At 37.5% G+C, this 10,969-nt stretch overlaps 1 protein-coding gene across 3 annotated transcripts; it reads right to left on the bottom strand.

The window, feature by feature from the left end:
- Positions 1-1,221: 1,221 nt before the first annotated feature.
- cetn3 (centrin 3) lies at positions 1,222-7,943 on the bottom strand. 3 transcript variants are annotated; one of them, XM_027139718.2, is made up of 6 exons: positions 7,569-7,900; positions 7,252-7,460; positions 6,733-6,865; positions 6,156-6,270; positions 4,901-5,092; positions 1,222-2,339 (listed from the first exon to the last, which is right to left on the bottom strand). In XM_027139718.2, the coding sequence occupies exons 1-6, from the start codon at positions 7,569-7,571 to the stop codon at positions 2,296-2,298; spliced, it is 696 nt and encodes a 231-aa protein (XP_026995519.1). In that variant the 5' UTR covers positions 7,572-7,900; the 3' UTR covers positions 1,222-2,295. The 3 variants fall into 3 exon arrangements, with proteins under 3 accessions (XP_026995519.1, XP_026995517.1, XP_026995520.1); XM_027139716.2 differs by having other exon boundaries at positions 7,252-7,943; XM_027139719.2 differs by lacking the exon at positions 7,569-7,900 and having other exon boundaries at positions 7,141-7,320.
- Positions 7,944-10,969: the final 3,026 nt, after the last annotated feature.

The raw sequence follows: 10,969 nt of genomic DNA, 5'->3' as shown, positions 1-10,969 counted from the left end.
GTTGTGTATGTTTTTGAAATGCTATGTTTATAAAATTGACCATTACCTTTTTACTGTTGTCATCAAATAGTATTGTGGTCCATAGACTAGAATTAAAAAACTACACAGACTAATTATTTATTGGCTCATTATATGTGAACAGCAAGCAGAAATTTACCTCAAGATATTAAAGATTCTGTCATTTAGACATGGATTTTATTTTATTTATGTAGCATGTTTTTTATGTGCTCTAATTTATGTTACACAGTTTTCAAGAAACTTGGACAAAACAGCGAACTTGCTTTATCTGTGTGATCAAAGGAATGTGCAAAAAATGCATTGTTGGTTCATATAACAGTTAATATTGTTCTTTCAACTTAAAAACAACTTCACTGTTTGTGTCAGTGGAACACTTTCACTGAGTTGCACAATTAAAAATAAAATTAAAAATAACAAGAAAGAACTATAATATATGGAGAAAAAAGAGCACAAGATCTTGGGGGAAGTCGTGGCCTAATGGTTAGAGAGTCTGACTTGTAACCCTAAGGTTGTGGGTTCAAGTCTCAGGCCATATGTCACTTTCACTTAAGAAAGAAAAAACATGAAAAAATGGAGATCTATACAGTATATAGGTTCCTGTCAAGGTTTCTTCCTCGCCACCTCCTCCTTGCTCAATAGGAATAATTGTTAGATACATATTAACTTATTTTTAAACTTTTATTTTTCTTCTGTTTCTATGCTTATGTAAAGCTGCTTTGAGACAATGTGAATTGTTAAAATCACTATACAAATAAATTGAATTGAATTAAATTAATTAATGAGCCATTCAACACAGTGTATCCAGCTGTCAATGTTGTCTACTCCAAGTCAATGTTAAAAATGCAGAGCACTGATGCAGAGCACTCTGTTTTTTTTTAAGGAATATTAGCTCCTTCTGTGTTCTGAAGTATCAGGATGCTATGCATGTTCTGCTAGTCAGTTTGTGCCATCGTTTATATAGCAGTATGTTGCAGCTGCTGTGGCAGCAGGAGATGCTGACAGACTAAATAAACGATAAAGAAAGCTGGACAACAATCTGGATAAGTATGAATATCGAATCATGCGGCAGAGCTTTTGCAGACAACTTTGAGTGATCCAGACATGGTGTAACCAAGGTTGATACAGGAGATCTTTCATACCCATTGCTATCAAACACTACATATCCACTACATGTTACATGTACAAGAACATTCTTTTCTCAAATACTGATGTACTTATTATTTATTCTTTTTCTAATGGACACATTCTAAAGATAAATAAAAAAACAACAACTATCAATCAATTAAATAAAACAAACAAATAAACCTGAAACCAAGGCAACAACTTTAGAACAAGTACAGTCAATAAGAAGGTCCTTTGTTGCTGGCTAGGACACACAGACACACTCACACTACAAATGTCAAGCTCAATAATAATAATATTAATATTTGCTGATTAAGTAGTATTTTTCTAGGAATATATTACAACTTCTTTGTAATCAAAGGTTTCTCCCTTGGTTTCTTCTTAAGGAGGTGAAATGCTTGCTCATTTGCGTAAAGGTTTGGTTATTTACTTGGCCAGTATAAAACATTGTGAACAATATGAAAAAATATGTAACACCTGCCAATAATATCCAATCTATATTTTTTCACATTTTTCATACATCACAAAAATGTATGTTTAAAAAGGTGCCACGTTCCAATTTGTTTAGCATCTAACTGAAAGGAAATGAAAACTGAAATTCTGATTTATCAATATTTAGCGTTTGATCACAACTTACTAAGAGGAATAGTGTGAATTGCATTGCTGCCACACAGTTTTACATCTACCTATTGAACATACAACATTTATATGTGTGTTGGAGTACGTAAAGTTTGAACATAAAGAACTCTGTAGAACTGCATACAACATCTGGTTTATAAGCATATAAAATATGTACATGCATGAGAGTTATTTAACTTTAACAGTAATGCACCAAACTACAGAAATAATCATTTTATACAGAATAAATCACTAAGTTATTTTTCATGGTAAATGACTAATTAATGGACAGTCAGTAGTAGTCATATCACAATACAATGCTTAACTATATTCAACATTTGGAACATTTAGTATAACAATATTAATGTCTTGTGAAAGAGTAATCTAGTACCTCACTGAAGCAGTCAAATGAATCTTTACATGGTGTACACACTAGTGATTATATTTGTAATTGTATCTTTTCTAAACATAAAGCCATATCATGGCTGTTGTCCATATGCTACAGGATATTTGGTAAGACTTGACCATGCTGTAAACTCAGGAGTCTCTGGTCATAATTGAAACAAACTCCTCTTGACTAACTGAAAGAAAAAAAAACATTAGGAAGAAAAATTAGATACAAAGTACAAGAACAATAAACAAATAATTTGGAAAATGGGAGAGATGGTGGCTAGGAGTAATAATGCTTGATAACAATTAATAATAATGAATTCTTGTATCACTACTACATCAGCTGAAAATACTTCAGAGTAAAATAATTGCGACTGTTTTTACACCTAGACTACTGGCTTCAGGTTTGCAACAGGATTTTACTTTATTTAGTAATTCACTTCAACTTCTTTAAAACATACCAAATTACTAGGTCAATAATTTGATGGTTTTTGTAGTGGGGGGGTGGGGGTTCGACCCAGGGTTTGGGTTCAATTCCCGCCTCCACCTTGTGTGTGCGGAGTTTGCATGTTCTCCCTGTGCCTCGGGGGTTTCCTCCAGGTACTCCGGTTTCCTCCCCGGACCAAAGACATGCACGATAGGTTGATTGGCATCTCTGGAAAATTGTCCGTAGTGTGTGATTGCATGAGTGAATTAGTGTGTGTGCCCTGTGATGGGTTGGCACTCCATCCAGGGTGTATCCTGCCTTGATGCCCGATGACGCCTTAGATAGGCACAGGCTCCCCATGACCCGAGTAGTTCGGATAAGCGGTAGAAAATGAGTGAGTGAGTGTACTGATAGTCATTTCATATTGGTTCTCATAGAGGTATGTTGCTCAAGCAAGAGTTAGAACTTAAAAAAATATATAGAATATAGATTAATGTTCTTTATTCTTTATTTATTCTATTTACAGAAAAAGAAACATGTCTAAACATGTTCTCTGTGGTGACCTGTTGTAACTGTTGTAACATCTGTAGCTCTGTAGACTAGATCTGTACTGTAGATCTGTAGTACTGGCTACCACAGTATGTTCCCAAATATAAAACTAGATTTGTAAAGTTTGTCGCGACAAACTTTGATGTTGGCTTTGATGATGCAAGTATTTGCAAAGGCCGGTGCTTTTTGGAGGTGAGTGGTACCTTTGAAGGCAAGTAGACAGAAAGATTGGGTGCCAAAACATTTGGAGGCAAGTGGAGACGAGCATGTGATGTCATCCGAATACTCCTGAGGAAGTTCCCCTCATTGGGCTGTGTTTTGATATGTCACATGTTCGTGTTGTGCAAAATTTTTTATTATCACGTGACGTCATGTGATGTCATCTGAATACACGTGAGGAAGTTCCCCTCGTTGTTCTGAGTGTTTTGATATGTCACATGTCCGTGTTGTTTTTGATTTTGCATATATTGGGGGCGAGGCTGTGGCACAACCAAAAGGCCAGTCGGTACACCAATGTAAACCTTTGTTCAGAGCATCACGCTTAAGGAGCCGGCCGAGTTTGGTGTAGTTAGTTCGAAAGCTTGCCGAGTTATAAATCTCCAAAGTTTATAATGGGAGTCTACGGGAAAAAAGGCCAATTTGAGACCCAGTACCGGAAGTACCGGTACTCGGATCACTTAGAAAAGTAATAGCAACAAACGTCAGACCAGGGTCTACAACATATCCGAATTTGGTGCATGTGGCTTGAAAGCTGTAGGCCGCATTAAATTTTTATAAACTTTTGTCTAAGCTTAAATAGGAAAACAGAATGTTGGCTTCTACAAAGCCAACATAAATATACCAAACACACACTCACACCCAACTGTGTGAACTACTCTGGACTGTACAAATCACTCACACTACACTCACTCACACTTTTTCACACTACACTGCTGTTTTGTACAACACATTTCAATACCTGATTTAACTGCTGCTACTACATAAGTTTGTATATGTTTACAATTGTGGCACACTGCACTTTATAATACAGTATACACACTGGTCAGTGCTATTCTTTGTATTTGTCTTGTATTGTCTGTTTGCACTGTTCTTGTCACACACTGTTGCACTAGGTTGTATATGTTGCGCTTTATGTGGCTGAAGTCCTTAGCTGTAGTGTAGCTGTTTGCCTTGTTTTATGTAGCTTTATGTTTTTTTTATTCTTTATTTTTTTGTTGCACCATGGTCCTTGGGAACTGTGTACTGCGTCAATTATATATAGTTGAAATGATAATTAAAGCTTCTAGACTTGAAAAAACTTTAACAGTGAAAAACACGTCATTTTATGGCAGACCATCATAAAACTGTGTTTTGACAAGTAACAAAATTAACCCTGGTCTCTCACCTCAGACAAGGGTTTTGTTGGCTGCCATCAATTTGAGTATGGGTGAGACATTCATATGTCAAAACATATCTAACTAAAGGTGTAACTAACTAAAATCTAGATGTTAATGGTTAAAGTGTAATGCTCAATAGGTCTATACCAAACAAGGCAGGGGTCGAAAAGAACCCTCAGGAAGAGATAGGTACATCCTGTTGCAACATAATTATTTCTTATTAATCAAACAATTTTGGAAAGTGAGTGATAGTGAACACACATATACAGCTAGCCTGTCAGAATACAGCTTAAAGAGGAACTACAGCCCAACATTCTTGGTAAAAATGCATGGAAAGCCACAAACAGGATTTGTTTTCTCCTAAGAAATATAAAATTGGTCATCCATCTCATGTACTTACTCTCTCCATCTCCATCAGTGTCAAACTCATCAATCATAGCCCTCAGCTCTTCATCACTCATGTCTTCTCCTAGCTCTCTGGCCACACGCCGCAGGTTTTTCAGGCTGATCTTTCCAGAGTCATCATCATCAAACAGTTTAAATGCCTTCAGAACTTCTTCTTTTGGGTCCCGATCCAAAATCCTGTCAGTCACTAGAGAAGTGAAAGAGTCACTAAACTTCTCACAAGAGAAAATATACACATCCAAATAATCTGACAGTTTAAGTAATAAGTAAAATATTTATATCACTGCTGTCAACCTTAGTTTGATTGTAAAGGATTATTTGTAAATTTGATAAGACAAAAACAATTCATTTTGTCACATGTCCTGAAGGCGTTACTTATCTCTTTCTGTATCCCTCTATGCTTGTGACAAACATGTAATGCATTTTATACACATGATAAATGCTGAAAGTGTTAACAAGCATTAGCTTTTAGTCTGTCAGGTCAAAGTTGTCTGCAAAAGTGAAGTCAGGATTAACTTTTAGCCTAATAAAATAGAAATTTCTATAAACTAAACGTGCATGTTTTCTGTGTTGAATAGCAGTGGAGAGATGTACAAGTTCTCTCATTCAGTTTGTAATTATTTCTATCATTGAATTATTTTTGCGTTCATCAAAATGATGAATGACCTTCAGAATTAATGCAACCTTTGACTGTTTCAACTTTCTTAATTTAAGCGACCATTCATGCTTGGTTATCAGGAATGGACCCTGATGTGGTCTTTTGCAGTTGTAGCTCATCTACCTGCTGGTTTAATGTTTTGTGCATTCTGATATGTTTAAACCTCTGAATCATAAATCTCTTTATGGCAAGTATAAATGCCATGTCCAAGTCTTAATAGAGCAGTAAGTCTGGAAGTATGCTGTAAGTCTTAATTAATTAGGTTTTTAGGTTCTGCTTTACACTTGTCATAAAGAGATTTATGTGAAATAAAGGTGCATTGAAATAAGATGAAGCAGCTCCAAACACTTTCATCAAATGAAGAACGAATGAAAGAAAAAAGAAAGAAAGTTAAGTTTTACATGTTATGGCACTACATGTCTATTGTTTTTAAAAGCAATGTAAATTGTTTGACTGAAATTCCATAAATAAATATTTTTTAAGTAGTTGCTGCCGTATCTATAACCATTTTCAAATTTCCATCAAAAAAAAAAACAAATATATTTAAAGAGGAAATCTACATAAGCCCAAATGAAATTTTAGAGTCACCTACCAACTTCTTTGAAAATGTCATAAGTTATTTTTCCACTGCCTCCTCGGTCGAAGTCTTTTAAGATAGCCATAACATCAACTTTCTTCACCTCAAATCCAAGTGCTCTCATGGCCACCTACACAATGTCAAACACAGCAAGTCAGCCAGTACATATGTGAGAATTCGAGCGAGAGACAGCGAGTGTGTGTTTGTGTGTGAGTGAGTGAGAGAGAGTAAGTGAGAGACTAAATTACCATAATAGTTCTATATTTGCTTTCTTTATTATATAGCTCTGGAATGACTGTTTTAGAAAATAATGGAAAGTGGTGTAGATGATACAATAATCTTGTAGTAAATACAATGAATAAATTGTTTTATAACACATAATAAGAGCTGACAAGCAAGTTCCAAAAGATCCAGGTCTGAGGAAGCAAAACACAGAACGTACAAACAATACCTGAGGCAGATCACACACACACACACACACACACACACACACAAAATGATGCTTGTTTCCCCCCACTCAACATTCACACGTAATTACTAGTGCACATTAATCTGTTCGATTAAGTTTGTAATAAAAGCTTGAAATTATTACCTTTAGTTCATGATAGTCTAGTTCCTTATCCTTGTCGGTGTCAAAGAGTTCAAATGCTTCTTTAATCTCATCTTTCTGTTCATCGGTTAGTTCTCTCCTCTTTTTTTTATTCTTGTCAGCAGACACATCCGCCCTAAAGTCAGCGAACAAACTTAATATTCATTTTTTCACCAAGACATTTGTTTGATATTAAAGTTTTTTGGTCTTATTAGCATCTGTCTGTATTTAGCCTTCCTTTTCAGTTTAATATAATATCATTAAGAGCAAAGAAAATAGCCTTTAAGCTTACAACAGATATCTATAAGACAATTGAACACTTTTATCTATAAGTATGCTATCTGGCTAAATAAATGAATGAGTGACGAGCTACAGCGCTGCTGCTTTAGCTAGCTAGGAAACTAGTTTTACCTTAACGACAGGCTCATTTTGACCATTTGCAGCGAATACAAAAATAAATAAATAACAATATAATAAAAAAATCAAAACACAGATAATCTTAAGTCCTGCCTGTGTATTTACAATGAAATGTATCTTAGCCTATATATCTTTCTGTTTTCGAGGCGAAGGTGCAACTTGCAGTGCTGCGTTCGAGGTGAAGTTTCAACTTGTAATTTCCCGACTACAGCTGGTAAAAGCCACCAAGAGGCACTGCAACTCGGGCTGGTCTTCTCAACTGTGCTCTCCGGAACAAATAAACATGTCTTTATCCACTTTGAGATCGTGCAGAGCTGGTAAATGACGTTACTACAATTTATTATATAGCTCTGGAATGACTGTTTTAGAAAATAATGGAAAGTGGTGTAGATGATACAATAATCTTGTAGTAAATACAACACCATAGCATAGCAGCACTGATTGTTGTATTGACGAGTTCAATTTGACGTAGTTTGCCACCTCGGCACGTTCGATGGTCGGAAATGGAAACAACTGTGACGCCTCCAGTGCGTTTTTTATTTTTCAATCTCAGGCGTCCCTTCTTCTTCTTCTTCTTCTTCTACTACTACTAGTTGCCATAGTAATAACGTTTATTAGCGCGTGGCGTCACTAACAGTCCAAATCAGTTTTTCTGCTTCCAAAAGTAAACATTCTGGACACACGTTTGAATTTAATGTCCAGAAGCATTTGTTGTTCTTGCACCACTGTAATTTGCTAACAAATACATTTCATAAATTAAAGAACATCACACTCCTTATCAGTTTAACCTTGCAGATCCATCTGTGTAGATAATGTTACAGAGAACATCAAAGTCCTTCAGCAGTTGGGGCCTGTGCTTTACACTAGATATCACACAATACCACATCACTGATTGTCTATAACAACACATCTGGTCATGTTTTACAGTGCCTTGCAAAATATTTATACTCACTGAACTTTTCCACATTTTGACATGTTACAACCACAAAGAAAAATGTATTTTATTGGGATTTTATGGAATAGACCGAAAGAAAGTGGCACATAATTGTGAAGTGGAATGAAAATTATAAATGGTGTCCACATTTTTTTTTTTTTACAAATAAATATACCTGTGTGTAATTTAATCTCAGTATAAATACAGTGGTTCTGTGAAGCCCTCAGAAGTGTGCTAGATAACATTAGTGAACAAACAGCATAATGAAGACCAAAGAACACCCCTGACAGGTCAGGGATAAAGTTGTGGAGAAGTTTAAAGCAGGGTTAGGTTATAAATTAATATCCCAAGCCTTGAACATCTCATGGAGCACTTACAATCCATCATCCGGAAATGGAAAGAGTATGGCACAACTGCAAGCCTACCAAGACATGGCCGTTCACCTAAACTGACAGGCCGTGTCCTGTGGACAACTACTAGTCGTGCACACCACAAATCTGGAAGAGTGGCAAGAAGAAAGCCATTGTTGAAAGAAAGCTATAAGAAATCCCGTTTGCAGTTTGCGACAAACCATGTGGGGGACACAGCAAGCAGGTGGAAGATGGGTCAGATGAGCTCTGGTCAGATGTGACCAAAACATTTTGGCCAAAATTTAAAACGTTATATGTGGCGGAAACCTAACACTGCACATCACCCTGAACACACCATCCTCACTGTGAAACATGGTGGTGGTAGCATCATGTTGTGCGGATGCTTTTCTTCAGCAGGGACAGGAAAGCTGGTCAGAGTTGATGGGAATATGGATGGAGCCAAATACAGGGCAATCTTAGATGAAAATCTGTTAGAGTCTGCAAAAGACTTGAGACTGGGGCAGAGGTTTACCTTCCAGCAAGACAATGACCCTAAACATACAGCCAGAGCTACAATGGAGTGGTTTAGATCAAAGCATATTCATGTGTTAGAATGGCCCAGTCAAATTCCAGACCTAAATCCAATTCAGAATCTGTGGCGAGACTTGAAAATCGCTGTTCACAGATGCTCGCCATCCAATCTTGACTGAGCTTGAGCTATTTTGCAAAGAAGAATGTGCAAAAATGTCACTCTCTAGATGTGCAAAGCTGTTATAGACATACCCCAAAAGACTTGCAGCTGTAATTGTAGTGAAAGATGGTTCTACAAAGTATTGACTCAGTGGGGCTGAATACAAATGCACACCACACTTTTCAGATAATTATTTGTAAAAAAAAAAAAAAAAAAAAAAATTGACACCATTTATCATTTTCCTTCCAATTCACAATTATGTGCCACTTTGTGTTGGACTATCACATAAAATCTTAATAAAAGATATTTTTGGTTGTGGTTGTGAAATAGTTCAGTGGGTATGAATACGTTTGCAAGGCACTGTATTTCTCAGTTTACCACTCATATATAGTTTTAACTTAATATTAAATAGCCCAGCAAATCCAGCCTCAGGGGTTGCAAGCTAATGACTTCTGTGTCAGTCCCAAGCCTGGATAAATAGAGAGCGTTGCATCAGGAAGGGTATCCAGCATAAAACGTGCTGAATTTAAACTTGCAAATCGTCAGTGGGAATTCCATTCCGCATCGGTCAAGGTTAACAATGACACTGACCTTCAGTGTGCTGGCGGAAAATTGGACTACTGTTGGTCGAGGAAGAAGAGGAGGGAGAAGGGTTCATAGACAGAGAGAGAAGAGGAATGCAGGAGTATAGGTCTGAGAATAGGGACTATTAACATTGGCACCATGACAGGGAAAGGTAGAGAGCTGGAGGACATGATTACTGTATGTGCAGGTGGAAGGGGAGCAAAGTACATATAGTACTTCTAAAAAGAAGCTAGAAAAAATTATACAGGATTTCAAGGAGTCACAGCACAGAGTGGCAAAGGCAAGACAGAAAGCATACGATGAGTTGTATGCCAGGTTAGACAAGAGGGAAGGCGAGAAGTACTTACTACAGATTAGTGAGACAGAGAGATAAAGAGGTGTAGGATGCAAAAAACAAGGGTGATTAAAGATGGAGATGGAAAGGTGCTAACAGGCGAGGAGATTGTGCAGAGAAGATAGGAGTATTCTGAAAAGATGATGAATGAGGGAAGAGGTGAATATTGTATACCAGGAAATTGCAAAGATTAGAAAGGAAGTGTAGAGAGACAGCAACGGAGTTTCAATCTAGAAACAGGATTGTAGTGATTGAGAAGATCCCTGAGGAATAGAGGAGAAGTGTTCTAGTGCAGCTAGTGTTCTAATGAGCTATACGGAGGTCTTGCGCTAAGTGAGCTATACGGAGCTATTAGAGATCTACAAAATGTTCCCCCCGACGGACTGTTTATCATCGCCGGAGATTTCAATCATGCAAATCTCACGTCAGTGCTCCCTAAATTCCATCATCATGTGGACTTTGTGACGAGAGGGGAAAACACGCTGGATCTTGTTTACACAAACATTTCCAGCGAGTATCGTGTGGAGCCCCGCCCCCACCTTGGCTACTCAGACCACATCTCTGTTATGCTAATTCCAGCATACAGACCACTCTTCAGACGCTCTAAACCGGTTCTGAAACAGGTGAAAACATGACCAGCAGGAGCCACCTCTGCTCTTCAGGACTGCTTTAAGTGCACTGACTGAAACATCATCAGGGAGGCTGCAACCAACAGCGACACCATTAACTAGGAGGAGTACACGGCATCAGGGACCAGCTACATCCGCAAGTGCATTGATAACGTGACTGTCTCCAAGACAGAAGCCGTGGGTGATTGCGAACGTGTGTGTGCTGCTGAGGACTAGAGATCTAGCCTTTAGAACAGCCATTAGAGAGGCAAAGCACGCACACACCCAGACAATCCACAGCCACTTCTAGGACACCGGAGA

Source organism: Tachysurus fulvidraco, chromosome 20, assembly GCF_022655615.1.
Source record: "Tachysurus fulvidraco isolate hzauxx_2018 chromosome 20, HZAU_PFXX_2.0, whole genome shotgun sequence".
Lineage (NCBI taxonomy): Eukaryota > Metazoa > Chordata > Actinopteri > Siluriformes > Bagridae > Tachysurus > Tachysurus fulvidraco.
Note: the sequence above shows the minus strand (reverse complement) of the source record. Positions and strands in the feature narration are given on the sequence as shown.

Bases quoted from the DNA above. Each gene is read 5' to 3' on its own strand.
- cetn3 (XM_027139716.2), bottom strand. From the start codon at position 7,571: ATGGTGTTGTATTTACTACAAGATTATTGTATCATCTACACCACTTTC. The intron at 5,093-6,155 runs GTAGGTGACTCT...TCACTTCTCTAG, and splicing joins TGACATTTTCAAAGAAGTTG to TGACTGACAGGATTTTGGAT. The intron at 2,340-4,900 runs GTAAGTACATGA...TTTTTCTTTCAG, and splicing joins CACTGATGGAGATGGAGAGA to TTAGTCAAGAGGAGTTTGTT.